This window comes from Zingiber officinale, chromosome 6B (genome assembly GCF_018446385.1).
Source record: "Zingiber officinale cultivar Zhangliang chromosome 6B, Zo_v1.1, whole genome shotgun sequence".
NCBI classification, from domain to species: Eukaryota; Viridiplantae; Streptophyta; class Magnoliopsida; order Zingiberales; family Zingiberaceae; genus Zingiber; species Zingiber officinale.
Window position 1 is genome coordinate 136,358,074 of NC_055996.1, and position 15,895 is coordinate 136,373,968.

At 37.2% G+C, this 15,895-nt stretch overlaps 3 protein-coding genes across 3 annotated transcripts; 2 read left to right on the forward strand and 1 right to left on the reverse strand.

Annotated features, from left to right (window-relative positions):
* Positions 1 to 557: 557 nt before the first annotated feature.
* On the forward strand, positions 558 to 4,640 carry LOC121989762 (receptor-like protein kinase). Its single transcript, XM_042543991.1, has 3 exons — positions 558 to 719; positions 1,050 to 3,930; positions 4,291 to 4,640. The coding sequence occupies exons 1-3, from the start codon at positions 594 to 596 to the stop codon at positions 4,638 to 4,640; spliced, it is 3,357 nt and encodes a 1,118-aa protein (XP_042399925.1). The 5' UTR covers positions 558 to 593.
* Positions 4,604 to 7,327, reverse strand: LOC121989764. The gene is made up of 2 exons (XM_042543993.1): positions 7,082 to 7,327; positions 4,604 to 5,453 (listed from the first exon to the last, which is right to left on the reverse strand). The coding sequence occupies exons 1-2, from the start codon at positions 7,242 to 7,244 to the stop codon at positions 4,876 to 4,878; spliced, it is 741 nt and encodes a 246-aa protein (XP_042399927.1). The 5' UTR covers positions 7,245 to 7,327; the 3' UTR covers positions 4,604 to 4,875.
* Positions 7,328 to 9,342: 2,015 nt separating this feature from the next.
* Positions 9,343 to 14,970, forward strand: LOC121989763 (calmodulin-binding protein 60 B-like). The gene is made up of 9 exons (XM_042543992.1): positions 9,343 to 9,466; positions 9,566 to 9,747; positions 11,226 to 11,301; positions 11,876 to 11,934; positions 12,693 to 13,186; positions 13,259 to 13,419; positions 13,518 to 13,721; positions 13,811 to 14,021; positions 14,203 to 14,970. The coding sequence occupies exons 2-9, from the start codon at positions 9,662 to 9,664 to the stop codon at positions 14,733 to 14,735; spliced, it is 1,824 nt and encodes a 607-aa protein (XP_042399926.1). The 5' UTR covers positions 9,343 to 9,466; positions 9,566 to 9,661; the 3' UTR covers positions 14,736 to 14,970.
* The last annotated feature ends 925 nt before the right edge of the window (positions 14,971 to 15,895 follow it).

Sequence of the window (15,895 nt, forward strand, 5' to 3'; positions counted from 1 at the left end):
GAGCGTATGGATAGTTTCCCATGGTACATTGATTTTGATTTAAAGTGGTTTATAATTGTTTAGGTCTGTTAGATAATTTTCTCCAAAATTGATTGATTGATGAATTTATACCATTTAAAAATTTAAAATTTTAATATTTTTTAAATTATAGATGATATTAATTAATGAGTGTTATTTCTAAACTTTATAAATAAATTTTATCAAAATTTTTAAAATTTAAAAATTTATTGCTCTTAAATAATGTTAAACTAATATACCATCTGTTACTAACACTTTCTGATTTACTTTAATACTCCTGAAAAATTTCCATAAGCTCTGAGAATTAGTCTGTAAATGGGATACCTAACAACAACTTGAAAAAAAAAATTGATTCCTCCTAATTACGATGGCATGGCCGCATGGATAGCTTTAAATTTTGGAGTTATACGGTTCAACTTCCGATCGATGTCTTACTGGGGAGAGGATCAGCCGGGCGGGTTTGAACCGGGGCATTTAGATTAGGAATGGGACAATCATTTTAAATATCAATAAAACGGGGCGTCACCATTCCCGCAGAAACAATAAAGGTTCCACCTAAAAAAGGCAGCAAGCTGATGCAAGCCGACTCTCAGATTCCACTTCCTTCTTCTTCCTCCGCGGAAACCAAAGCGAAAGAGGAAAAATTGAAATCATCAAGCTCCGGGATGGCCGAGGAGGAGGAGCGCTACTTCAGGAAGAAGGTAAGGTGGCACTTTGTTCTTGGGTTTATTCTTCTTTCTTGCTGTGGATTTTGGAGCTTCCATTTCCTTTTCCCATTTCTGTTCTTTGATCCAGTTGTAATGTCTTCTTCCTCAGATCTACTGTTTTATTCCCCCCCGATCGATGATTTTTTTCTTCTTCCTTGTTCTCTAGAATATAACTGTTCTACTTTTTGCTGCTCACTTCTCTGAAATTGTAGTGGGTAATGCTGGAAGTCATTAATTGCATGCAGTTATTTTTCATATTAACTTGTATTGATTCTAGCCTTTTCCAGGTAACTAGAGAACTGATTTGTTGTTGGTTTCCTTTAGGGTTCTTATATCATAATGGCTGGTTTCAGTCATTGGCATCTCTTGTTGCTGCTCCTGGCTTTGTTTCAGCCGAGCAACGCCATGAACTCAGAGGGGAAGGCTTTGTTGGCCCTTTCCAACAGCTTGATATTACCTCCGTCGGTGAACTCCACCTGGAATTCTTCAGACCAAAGCCCCTGTAGATGGGTGGGAATCCATTGCAGAAGAGGATTTGTGACTTCAATTGAGCTTGCTGAGCAGGGAATTTCTGGTTCATTGGGGAAAGAAATTGGGTTGTTAAGTCGTATGAGGAAACTAGATCTCGGTATCAATGAGCTTTCTGGAAGTATACCTTCAGAATTAGGCAATTGCACTTTCCTTCAGTACTTGGATCTCTCAATCAACTACCTTTCAGGTGAGATACCGGTGACCCTTCAGAACCTCAAGAAGTTGTCATACTTGTCACTTTTCACTAATTCATTGAGCGGAAATATACCGAGTCTTTTATTCAGCAATCCCTATCTTGAGACAATCTATCTTAATGACAACAACCTCAATGGCTCAATCCCTTCCTTTGATGGAAACACTTGCAGGGTTAAATTCCTATGGCTTGGTGAAAACAATCTCTTTGGCCCTTTACCTCACTCAATTAGCAATTGTAGCGAGTTAGAGCAACTCTATCTATATATGAACCAATTGACAGGGCCTATTCCAAGGACCCTAGATGATCTGAAAGAAGTTGATGTTAGCGAAAATGGTCTAGCAGGGAACATTCTGTTCGGCTCAGATACTTGCAAGCTGGAGAAGTTAGTTTTGTCTTTCAACCAATTTGAAGGTGAAATTCCAGTAGCATTGGGTAATTGCACCAATTTGGTAAACTTTTCTGCTGTTAGCAACAACCTGTCAGGAGAGTTACCATCAACACTCGGCTTGTTGACAAAGCTCGAGTATCTTTACCTGTCTATCAACTCTTTGTCAGGGTCAATTCCTCCTGAGATAGGCCAATGCCAATCCTTGATTTCATTGGAGATGTATGAGAACCAACTAGAAGGGTTCGTTCCGAGAGAATTGGGTTATCTGAGAAATTTAGAGACCATTTCACTTTTTAGTAATAATCTGACTGGAGAGATTCCAATCGAAGTTTGGAGAATCCCCAATTTAACAACTGTGCTTATCTACGACAACAACTTCTCTGGAGAACTGCCTATCCAAATGTGTGAGTTAAAAAGTTTGAAGAACATTTCTATCTATGATAATCAATTCACAGGAATCATTCCTCAATGTTTGGGAATCAACGGTAGTCTCGTGCAAATTGACTTTACAAACAGTGGTCTTGTCGGTGCGATCCCTCCTAACATTTGTTTCAAAAATCAGTTGGTGGCTATGACATTGGGCTATAATATGCTTAGTGGAGCAATACCTCCGGGAGTTGGGAACTGTTCAAGTTTGCAGAGGTTGATTCTTAATAACAACAATCTTAGTGGCTCAATTCCAGAATTTTTCCAGTCATCAAGTTTGTCATATATTGATTTAAGTTTCAACAAGTTGAATGGACAAATTCCTCAAAGTGTAGGGAATTGTGTGAATCTCACTATGATAAATTGGTCAGGGAACAAGATTGAAGGGCCAATACCTCGACAAATAGGAAACTTAGCAAACCTCCAAGTTTTAAATCTGTCCAACAACAATTTGTCCGATTCACTGCCTTTTGAAATTTCAAAATGCCATAAGCTATATATGTTAGACTTGGGATGCAACTCTTTGACTGGCACAGTACCAACAAGTTTGGACAACTTAAGGCTTCTCTCTCAATTGATATTGCAGGGCAATCAATTTAGTGGTGGAATTCCATCTTACCTTTCTGGGTTAAATAGTCTGTTCAAGCTGCAGTTAGGAGGAAACAAGTTGGAAGGACAGCTTCCAGTTGAGTTGGGGAATTTGGATATGCTACAGAGCTTAGATATTTCTTTTAATAACCTATCAGGAAATTTGATGCCTTTGGGCAATCTCAATTCATTGACATACATCAATGTTTCATACAATAGTTTCGACGGTCCACTGCCGAGAGGATTGCTTAAGTTTTTAGAATTATCGCCAAGCTCATTTATGGGAAATCCTAAACTCTGCATCTCTTGTCAGATAGGTGACTCGACATGCACAAATATCACCATACTGGAACGATGCAGCTCATCGAATAATAAATCCAAAGGCTTGTCCAAGATCAAGATTGTAATCATAGCTCTTGCTTCAGTTTTGCTCTGTGCTCTAGTCCTATTTCTTGCAGGATTTTTCTTTCTCAGATGTAAGAAAAAGAAAGACGATGGCAGTGCATCCTTATATGGAGATTCTTCTTTTCTACTAAACAAAGTGATTGAAGCCACCGAAGATTTCAGTCAGAAATATGAAATCGGTAGAGGAGCTCATGGGATAGTCTACAAGGTGGCCTTCGACACAGGAGAATTATATGCTGCAAAGAAGATTGCTTTTGCAGGCCAGAAAGGATCGAATCCAAGCATTATAAGGGAAATCGAAACTATTGGTAAAATCAGACATCGAAATTTAGTGAAATTGGAGAATTTTTGGTTGGAAGGCGAATATGGCTTGATATTGTATGAGTATATGGCAAACGGTAGCCTACATGATGTTCTCCATGAGATCAAGCCGGCACCACTCCTCGACTGGAAGGTGAGGTACCAAATAGCTGTTGGCATTGCCCACGGGCTCGATTATCTTCACAACGACTGCAGCCCTGCGATCATCCACCGTGACATAAAGCCTAGAAACATATTGTTGGATGCTGATATGGTACCACATATCTCGGATTTCGGGATCGCTAAGCTTCTTGATGAGAGTTCGACTCAGACAACTGCTATCATGGGCACCATAGGTTATATTTCACCAGGTATGTGTTTCTCCATGCTAATAGATAGTGAATTGTTGTTCTTATTGTTAACCATATGCACATTTAATGATTGTAAAATCTAGAATTGTTACCCACTTGATGCATGAATCCCCCATGTGTGTTTTCTAGTTTGTTTGTTTTGTGTAAAATTACTTGTTTGGAAAACTATTACAAGAAAAACCATTTCTTTTGCATATCGATGCTAGAGGGATTATCATTCTAGATCTAACTGATAAAACATAGAACCTCTTCGAATACCTGCAAATTCGATAAAAGTTTGTGTTGCTTTTTAAATATAACAAGCTCTTTGATATTTCTTACAACTGCATTGTGATGTTATGCCGTTGTGCTTTGTAACAGAGGTCGCCTACACAACTAGAAAGGGCAAGGAGTCAGATGTGTATAGCTACGGAGTCGTCTTGCTTGAACTAATAACTAGGAAGATGGCCGTGGACCCTTCCTTCCCTGATGGTGTGGACATAGTAGGATGGGTAACTTCCTCCTTAGATGTGGCTAGTAAAATAGAAGCTGCCGTGGACAAAGACCTTGCGAGCGAAGTCATGGGCACTTCCGAAACCGAAGAAGTGAACAAGGTGCTTTCTTTGGCTATGAGGTGTGTAACGAGGGAGGCAAGCAAGCGGCCTTCAATGCATAATGTTGTTAGGGAACTGCAAGATATCAAGTCCATATTTATTGTTTCTCAGAAATAGGTGAAATCACATTCTTTACATTCTGTACCCAAGTAAGTCAACTCAACATTGAATAGGGATAACAACGAGATAAAATAAAGTTTTGACTTTCTACTCGACAACGAATGAACTCTTGTAACTATGTTGAAGTGCTGTTAACTATGTCGATATGGGGCGTACAAGATGGAATAACCAAAGTTAAGTTCATGAAATCTCTCAAAACAAGCAGAGAGACGGAAGAAAGCATGAACACATTTCAGTCATCGATGTGTGAAGCATGGTGAATGCAGATGAACCACTGCCCGTCAATCCTCTCAAACATGTTCGTCGCTACCTGCTTTCCCCAGCTGCTTCCTTTCGTCTTCACGACCTCCATGCATGTAACGTACCCGACATCTCCACGAACATGCACCTCGACATTCTTCAGATCGATTTGGAGAGGAAAGTCATAGTCAGCGTTGCACACGATTTCCCAGCTTCCCATCACCATGTCATGGCCAGATATCCTTCCTGCTCCAGGATGTATCACATATACGTGATCCCCTTTAGACCATATTGACCGCATAGATGCAAGATCGCCATTCCTGAAAGCCCGGTAGAATCTGGCATTCGCAGCCAAAACAGCAGCTTTGCTATCCTCGTGGAGAAGACGAAGGCGATCCCTGATCGTAGCAGCACGGGCATAGTCTTCATCTTCAATTGCTGATTCTAGATCCCGTTGAAGTGTTTGCTCGTCCACAATGATCTCCTCCGTGCTTTGGTTTCCCTCACCATCTCTACTTACCACCCGAGTCAACATAAACGGATGCGATCGAGTAGTTTGAAATTGGAGCACTGAAAAAGATGGAGAGTTTTTCATGCTTAAAATAGAAACAAAAAATATAAATAGTAAATGGAACTTAATCTTTCCAGTTTGTAATCAGCCTCGTCCATGTTGTTAGCATGGCTACCTACATAAACCCAACACCCAGGAAGTCGTATACTTCTATTGCCTAGATGAGATATAGGTTAAGCAAATGCAAAGCAGCAACTCAGACCACTGAGAGGACAAATGGGAATCGTAACCATCAAATTCAAGAAAATGAAAAGAAATCCTACAAACTAAAAGTTTAATATATGTATTTGGCATATTTGGACATGGAATCCTAAGCCTCATCGTGCTAACGGATAAGTGGAACAATTAACACAGATGAATAATTTCAATAATTGACAGGAAGAAAAGAAGTAGCATTGACTGATGCCATAAAACCAGCAATCTGATGTTGTTGGGAATCACATTCCAACAAACCCAGATGAAAAAGATGATGACTGTTATGTTAGAAAAATAAAACAAACATCAACAAGTTTAAAATCCTATCAGCTTGGAAATTATCATCTCTGTTGACTCCTTGCGTTATAGAATATATGGACTTGAACATCATAATACATTGTTATAGAAAAGGGCCACGTAGTTGTAGCTGATAGGAGTGCCAATTGTTAAATTTGATTGGATGATCATTGATGCTACATCATTAATAAAGATATTGATCTATAAATACAAATCCCTATTACTCCTGTTTGTGGGTGAACAACTCGCTTGGACAAAATTAGAGCCTAAACCCAACATGTGAAATTGAAACAGATTGAAATGGGTAGGATTTAAACCCAAAACAGTTAAGTTACTCGTACACCATATTTAACATGATTAGCTAACCAACAACAATGACAATGATTGTGAGAGGAGTTAGACCTAACTATTTGGGGTGGCATCATGAAACACTATAGAAGGTTATACTCGTAGTAATATACAAATCTTTTAAATCCCTCTTAACTGCAATATGTCGATTTTCTTTTGTGTGCAATACGCATCACATCTTCATCTATAACAAATTCAACTAGGCCAATCATAGAATTTATTTTGTCATCTTAATCTATTTTCTTATATTTTATCATCTATTAGAGAAAATTGGAGTTTGGATGAGTTTGCCTGTTACTCGTGGATTTGAGTTCAAATAAATTAAGCAGCTCCTATGTTTGAGTCAATGCTAATTTTGGCAAAATTCACAACAATATATGACCTACCACTAATTTCATAAATGGAAGCAAAATTGAGAGTCAAATGAATCCTTTTCCACCCTCTCGTTCCATCTTCATATATGTTTATTGAAGTAAATGGAGGATAGAAAACTTTAATCCAGTTTTCAGCCTCCCTGCTCCCGTCCGTCAGTTATCCTCGTCGAATGTTAAAACCTTAGCAAACATCTATCGATAGTCTCCTTCCCAGAAAGTGGTTTTGAGTAAAGTTCTTCATACGCTATCTGACTCTTCCTAAACCCTAATTACGACACACCGCCTGCAATTAAATTGTTCCCGTCATACTAATTTCATCGCCGAAACTTAGCTAGATTCAATAAGATAGCCACGAAATCAAATCCAAAGAGACTTGATGGAATGGGAGAAAAAGGGGAAGCCGAAGCACGCACCCGAGCGGCGGCGTCGGCCGTCGAATGGCTGGGACACGGCGAAACGGAGGTGGGGGCGGAGCCGGAGGCCTCCTCCGGCTGGAAGAAGGAGGGTTCCGCCACTGCAGCAGGCGGAGGAAGCCCCCCGGAAAAGAGCGCCAGCGGGCACGGAAGTCGACGCCATCGCCCTCCGACGAAGCAACGCCGGATCTGCTACGCCTGATCGTCCGCAATTGTTGACCCGAAAGAGAGAGAGTCGACTCTCGAGACTCGTTGGTTTATAATAATACTCAGATATTATTAATTATAAAAATAAATATGGTTTAATTAAAATGATTTTAATTAAATTTAAATAATTTTAATTAAATTAGTAAAAAAATCATATAAAAATACACTGGCACTATGATTATTAAAATAATATTGAAATAAAAGATAGTTTAATAGGACGAATACGACAAAGTATATGTTTATTTTTAAAATCATGATTATTTTAATAATTAAAGTTGCACTTTTAATTTTTTTTACCTAAAATCAAGCTAACACGGGGTTTTGGACTCGAGGCCGACCTGTCAAAAGAAATGATAGGCCCTCCACTGTTTTAGTTAAATCACTAGTCATCTTTGGGTATCATCCATCGATGATGATCTGACAATCGGCTGAGATCTTGCATATACAAATCTATAATAGATGAAATTTGTGAAAGTAAATAGCGAGAGGGTAATTCTCAGTTTTTATTTGAATTCGATCCTAGTTAAATACCTAATTCTATCAATTTATCATATAATAATCAACTCACTTGTATCCTAGAAATGATCTTAAATATATAATAAACAAATGTTGTAAAAACCAAACAATTAAGGATGATAATTCATCCGAATCTAATAAATAATTCGACATCCAATTCGATTGGAAGAGGATACGAAGGGAATTTATATACTTGACTATAATAAATTGGTATTCGAATATGTGTATGAAGGTGAATATGATAAAATCATATTCATATCTTACTCGATACCCGATATATATATAACTTTATTTTTTATTGAGAAAGAATATATTTTTTTTTTTTCACGGAAAATATTCATCCAATCAAAGGAGTGCGAGACGAGGAAGAGTTGACATGTACATTGAAAAATAAGAACAGTAGGGAGTAATAAAATGATGGGTAGGATATAAATATTCAAAAATTTGACGGGTATGAGGATGAGTATGAAAGTTAAATATCCGATGGGTATGGAGATGAGTATGAGTATAAATATAATAAATGAGGATGAGTACGAAGGATATTCAACCATTGCATTATCCCAAGAGGACCGATCTCAGATATATAATAAAAAAAATATTAATAAGGCTAGTAGCGTCGAACTTAGGGTGACCGAACAAGTCTCATGAAAATTTTTCACTGACTATTAAGATAAATCATGAAGCACTTGTGACGAACACCCCAAAAGCTCAGGAATTAAATCATGGGTGCCTGAGGGATAATTGAATGTCCTTATCGCTACACCATAGTTCTAAGGGCAATATCAAATATACAATTAATTAAGTTGGATAAATCGAGTTTGGATGATCAATCTGGTTCTATAGAAGTTTTCTATCGACTATCAGAATAAATCGAAAAGTATTCATAGTGGACGGTCTAGAAATCCAACATCCCTTAATTATAAATTTTATTTATTTATTTTTTTTATAAATATATCATAGTAATTATAAATTTTATTTGAAAAAAATTTCTATAAATATATCATAGTTAAAAATTAAATTATAAATATTAAAAGATAATTAAACACAGATGACTATTAGCTATCGGTACTAGAATTAAATAAAACATATAAAAAATACCTACTGAATTTTAACTCCATAATCTAATGATAATTTTTTATATCCCAATTAGGTCACGGATATATAATAACCGCTTGGTCAAGTGGAGAATCCTAAGTACATGGCATCCCAACTCTAATTTAAAAGATAAAATAGAAGGTAGTGTTCTGCCGCATTCCAGCCTATCCGTGCCCTGTGCACGACTAAGACACGCTACCCAGATGGTATTGATGACAGGACGTTGTTACGTTGGCAGCATGTATCACTTGTGCAAGACGGCGCGGATACGTGGGTATGGAGCCGGTCCGAACTGTCCCATAAAATAGATGTCTCTTGTTTTTTATAAGAAATAAAAATATTTAAGGGCGATTTAATATCAATAAATATTTAAAGGTATTTTGAAAACAATAGATTATTTATTTATTTTCACACAGCTTTTTTCTTAATATTAAATAAATACACGCCAAACACGAAGCTGCCGAGACAGGCTACACCAACTCCTCTCTTTTCCACTCTTGAGGCCTCTGCTTGTGCACTGCTCGGCTTCCCCTCCGCTTCTCTCGATCACGAGAGAAGAACCAGCACGTAATTGCTCATTTCTGTATACTTCCTTCCAATCAGTCCTTCTTCGCCATTATTCCCGGATTTTGAATCTTTTGTTTGTTCTTTCTTTTTTGACTCTAGAAAAATCCAGATTTTGCCTTCTTCTCCAGCTCGGGTAGTTGGATCCGGAGATTGGAGTGGTTATCTACAGTTACGGTTTTCGGAATCATCCGGACAATGAAGGAGAAGCGCGTGTTGGAGTCCGACGGCGGCGATTTCTTGCATTCAGAGCCTAAAAGGAAGAGGGCTCCTGCTCTTGCTAGGTAGAGGAATCTCTTAAATGATATGTTGTTGTAGTTATGTTATTCTGAGTTTGGTTGCATTTATGGGAGCTGATCTCTTGATTGGTTAGCTTATTGAACTCCAGTTCTTCTATGTTTGACTTGCGTACCTGGAAGAGAGGAAAATATAGGGTACTAGAGCGATAAATATCTGGTACTTGGGGTTGTGAATAAATGATACTAGAGTGAGTGAGCTACTGGTTGAAATTGAGCGTATGGGTTACTGGTCGTTCTATATATGGTAAAAAAGTGATCTATATATGGTAAAAAAGTGATCTTGAACATGGAATTGTGATACTCAGTTTTTTAATTTCAAGAAGGTTTAAAAGCAAGAATTTCTTGTATTTCTTCTTGTTTTATGAATACATAGGGATGGTTTCCATTGCCCATAATAAAAAAGCTTTAAAGACATTAATCTGTTTAGACAATTATTATTTGTTTAAGTTGGTGCAATACTTGATCATCTTCAAGAGAAATGACATATATCGAGGAAGCGACATACCCTTGCTGTCATTCATGAAAATCTACTTATTTGTGTTGTCATATTGCTCAAAACTCAGTGTTAATTAGTTCAAAATTTAAGAGTTTATTTGTTTGTGTATATGTGTTTGGGTTATGCAAGGCTAGAGGTACTTCAGTTTTTGGTCATGCGCTATATATCTTAAATTCATGTTATCGGTCAGGTTAATGTCCACTTGGATTTCCTTCTTTGTATTATATGTATCTTCTAAATGAAATCATGCATGCTGTGGTTGAGTGAAATCATACAGAGCATCATGCATCATCACTGCTTGCTGCTAACTTTGGGCATCAACAGAGGGTTGAAAATATGTTTAACATGGCACATCACGAAGTATCACCCTTACAATAATGATTTTTTTTTTTTAAAAACTAACAAATTATAGTAAGAAACAAGTAGTCTCCGTCCCTTCTGTTCTGTGTCTTAGGGACACAACAAGTACCTAAGAAAGTTTTTTATTTAGGTCATTAAAATCCACCCCTTTTATATTCAAAGCTCAGCCCATCTTTAATTCCTGGATCCATCCTTGTTCTCTGCCACTTTAAACTCTATTTTAGTAATTTGAAGTTTTCAAAATGAGAGAAAATTTACTGGTTTATGTTGATTTAATGATTATCATATGTTGAATAAGGCTTGTTTAGCAAACTAATAATTTATGTTTTTTTTCCTGAGAACCATGAGTTTCTTTGATCTTTGACTTGTGTCACTTATTTCTGGGTAAATGGTCCTACATTTTACCTGCCATCCTGGTGTTTTCTTATTTTTTTCGAAAGAAAAAGGAAATTGTAAGCTAGCTCTAATCTTGGCTTTATGTTCATGGGTTATCTGGGTTAACTTATCTATTCATTCTATCAAGTATGATTTCTGATGTTTTTACCTTCTCGAAGTATATGAATGCTTGAACTCTTCATCTATTTTTATTGACATATTGTCTCTGCAGTGTGGTTATTGAAGCTCTGAAGGTAAACAGTTTGCAAAAACTTTGTTCTTCATTGGAACCAATCCTTCGAAGAATTGTAAGTTATACACTTCCATTATATTAACTTTTGACATTTTTAAAAGAAATCGTGCATTGTTTTTTGAGCTTCTAAATTCTGAATTTGGAATAGTGAAAGGCAAAACAATAAATTTAGGTTGGGTTTATGCTCTTTTTTTTTAATCTCCATTTTCCATCGTAGCAAAAGGATTTTTTTGTTAACACTCTGAAACACAATAACTTTATTCAAACATTTCCCATCCTCGCATGTTATCATGTAACAAGGGATCGATTGCAAAAAGAAGCATATGCTGAAAAGGCACACAATTAACTGTATAGAAATTTTTTACTGTCCTTGCATGTCCTCGAGTAACAAGGGATTGAATGTCAAAAAAGCATATGCTTTATATATTATACCTTGTTTAATGTTTTCGGTCCTCATCTTCTTAAGTTTTGATTGACTCGATTTATTAGCATTGCTTCTGTTGGTGGTGGAAATTAATCATAACCAATAGTAGTCTATCAAGATTAGCCAACCAATATGAGTATATATTGTGCATTTTTCTTGTTTGTTTGCGATTACAGTTATCCTCTTATTTTCCATTTAAATGTAGGTTAGTGAGGAAGTTGAACGAGCATTGGTGAAACTTGGACCTGCGAGAATTGGGGGCAGGTACACACTTATGAGACCTGTTATGTTTATCACATAGATGACCAAGTTTTTTTTTCTTCAAGATTTGTGGTTTGATACATCACTCTTCAAGCATGTGTATGTTTCTGCTAGATGCTATTTTTGACACCACTCTACGGATTATAATAGAGTGCTTTCCCCATTTTTTTCAATGATTTGGTATCCTTTTTGCCAGTGGAAGGTTTTATTCACTTCAATCACTTAAAGTATCTACTGACTTACTTGAATTAATATTTGATTTTATATATGCATCATGTTTTGTTGGATTTTTTGACCTAAGATTGTGCCATGTAGGTTCGCCATATTCTTTTTCTTGTTTTTTGCTGATGAAAACTGAGTTCATCTTGATGCCATACTACACAAAGGACCTTAAGTTTTTGGTGCCTTTTGTTTATTTTATTTGAAAATTGTATAATCTACAACACTAAGCTAAGACCAAGGATCTATCTTTGAATGACCTTGTTAAGAAATTGTGCATTATTCAATTTGCCAACTGGTTGGCTCATGATCACAACATCTAGTTGCAAATTAATTGCGTTGTTTACATGTTTTGTTTATGAGCAGATGTTTCATTTTATGATTTTATTATTATTTTTTATATTCTTTTTGTCTTCCTGATGTTGATTTACTTGTTCTTTCTTCACATGTTTATTTTTTATGAGAAATTATTTGTCTCCTTAATCTGGTTGGCTACAAGCAAAAGCCTTTCTTCATGCAAACTTGAAATACTTGGATTATAGGACTTCTCCGAAACTCATCGAAGGGCCCAGTGGAAGAAAGTTGCAGTTGCATTTTAGATCGACATTGTCCCTGCCGCTTTTTACTGGTGGTAAAGTAGAAGGCGAACAAGGTGCTTCGATTCACGTTGTTTTGCTAGATGCAAGCACTGGTCATATTGTGACGTTGGGGCCTGAGTCATCTGCAAAACTAGATGTTGTTGTACTCGAGGGTGATTTCAACAATGAAGATGATGATGACTGGACCAAAGAAGAGTTTGAAAGTCATATAGTCAAGGAGCGCGAAGGAAAAAGGCCACTTTTGACTGGAGATTTACAGATATCGCTGAAGGAAGGTTTAGGAACACTCGGAGAGCTTACATTCACGGATAACTCTAGCTGGATAAGAAGCAGGAAGTTCAGACTTGGGCTAAAAATCTCTTCAGGTTTTTTGGAGGGTATACGTATTCGCGAGGCTAAAACTGAAGCATTCGCAGTCAAAGATCATAGAGGAGAATGTATGTCGCTTCATACTCATTAGCTAGTTTTGTCCTCCTTTTGTTTGCTATAGGATTTTGCATCTGTTACAGTATACAAGAAACATTATCCTCCTTCATGGAAGGATGATGTTTGGAGATTGGAAAAGATCGGCAAGGATGGGTCATTCCACAAGAAGTTGAACAATAGTCAGATCTTCACCGTCGAAGATTTTCTTCGGCTTTATGTCAGGGATCCACAAAAATTACGAAGTGTATGATTTCTTTTCATCTCCTTTGCCTCAGACTCATTGGATTTTTTTTTTTTGCTTGTAACTTTCTGGTGTTTTTTTCGACATCAAAACATCTGCAGATCCTTGGAGGCGGCATGTCAAATAAAATGTGGGAAAGCCTGATTGAGCACGCCAAAACCTGTCTCCTAAGTGGAAACTTTTATGTTTACTATTCTGATGACACGAGAGATATCGGTGCAATCTTCAATCATATTTACGAGTTTAGTGGCTTGGTTGCCGGAGGGCAGTTCTGTTCAGCTGAATCTTTGACGGATAGTCAAAAGGTATGTGTCATCAAGGAGAGAATGAACTCACAAATTTACATACGGGGCTAACTGACAAAAGTATTCCACCTCGATCTGGTTAATTGTAGGTGTTTGCAGATGCTCTTGTTAAAAGAGCATACGAGAATTGGTCCTATGTAGTAGAATACGACGGCAAAGCTCTTATAGGCTCCAAGGCAATCAAGAAGACAATGACCACTCGCAGTGCTTCAGCATATGACCAACAAACCTCACAACAACATTTGTCAATTTCAGAACCTAAAATCCAAACTTCGGTAGACGCTGGATTAGCTGCTAGAGGTAAACATTATCTCTGCTTCTTCCTAACCTTAACACCATTTTTTGTGACTGAATGTGTTTGACAACACTTTGATTGCGTCTACTTGTATATGTCATTTGATACTACTAGTTGCAATTGCATATGGAAACTACTTGTGGCTACTTGTGAATTTTACTTGCCTTTTTTTTGTGTTTGTCGCAGGAGAAACAAGTTATAATCGATATGATAATAATCACCAAATGACATGCCAGTTGGATTATGAAACTAGTTTATCCCAGCAAAATCCCTTCAGTGGTTCTGCAATAGTTCAGGATTCTCAAAATGATTCCATCGGTCTCGCCTTGGCCCCGCCACAATATTCAAACATGGGATTTCAACTGGATGACTGGTCGTACCAACGACAGAGTAACGGTGCCACTGCCGATGACTTCCTCACAGAGGAAGAGATCCGCATAAGGAGCCACGAGATTCTGGAACATGAAGATATGCAATTGCTCCTCCTACATCTGAGCACGGCAGGAGCTTCCAGTAACCTTCCAGATGATGGATATGGGTATCTGCCATACACGCCTTCTCCGATCCCGACCTTCAACTTCAATGAGGAGCAAACCCGCTCCTCAGGGAAAGCAGTTGTCGGGTGGCTCAAGATCAAGGCAGCAATGAGGTGGGGCATATTTATCAGGAAACAGGTCTCCGAGAGAAGGAAAGCTCAGCTCGTCGAGCTAGATGATTAACGATCCTATAACGATTATGTTCATACGACTGTGAGCCTCTTCCTAAGAAGATAGACTTTGCTAGGAAGCAGTAGTTGCCTTGCCCATGGAGTGTAGGAATCTAGCAAATATTTTATTGTTAAGAATTGATCTTCAGATCTTTTGATGACAATACCTCATGTAATGATCATTTGCTCATCATCAATCATTGTAATTGCTATTGTAATTTACCCTAACAATAAAGTTTTTATTTTAAGTGATGTAAACATAGTTGATACGGTTAGTATCCGGCAGGATGCACCCAAGTAGTTACACCCTGCTGTATCGAGTCAGGCTTAGTTGATCTGAAATCTGACTTGTCGAGCCGTCAAGTTACTAAGTCATTAGGTCCAGCCTTTCGGATAGACCGAGTTCTTTTATAGTCGAGGCCGGCAGGCCAGGTCATAAGATAGATATATGGGCTATAGTCCTCATTTTTTTCATGATCAGGTATGTCTCTCTCACATGAATAAAGACCAAGCATACACTCCGCTTAGGGGCTCTCTCTTTACTTTCTCTATTTTCATTTTATCATTGGCACCGCGATGATTTAAGCTTCGGAGGTGCCTCACCGGGATGATTTCTGATAAGTCATTTGATGTATGTTATTCCTCGCAGAATCAATCATGTTGAAAGAACTTAGTAATCTTAAATTTTTTGATAGTGATCTCAAATCAGAGGTAACCTTTTTATATGCCCTTAATAGTTGATATTATGCTTGATCTCCCAATATAGGGATAGATATTTATACCTTATCCAAATCTCCTATTACCATCTTTATTTTTCAAATTTAAATTATTCAAATCACTTAGGAAAAGTATGTTTTTATATATAATTGATAATTCTCATATCCGATTATTTATTCGAATCCAAAATAAAACAAATCATATCCTCCTCCATTCCATTCGAGTCAAATATCGAATTCTACGGGCGGTTAAGAGAAAATTGACATATCCGTTCGTATAGAATAATACGAAGTATATTTGAAGTTAATTAATTTTTTTCATTAATATATATTTTTTTTCAAAAAGGAATTTTTTAGAATTATAGAAATTATTTTTCATGAAATAAACGAGCAAATTGAGAAAATGTATTTTTCAGGAAATTATTTTCCGTACAAATCTCCACCGTACGATCGGCAG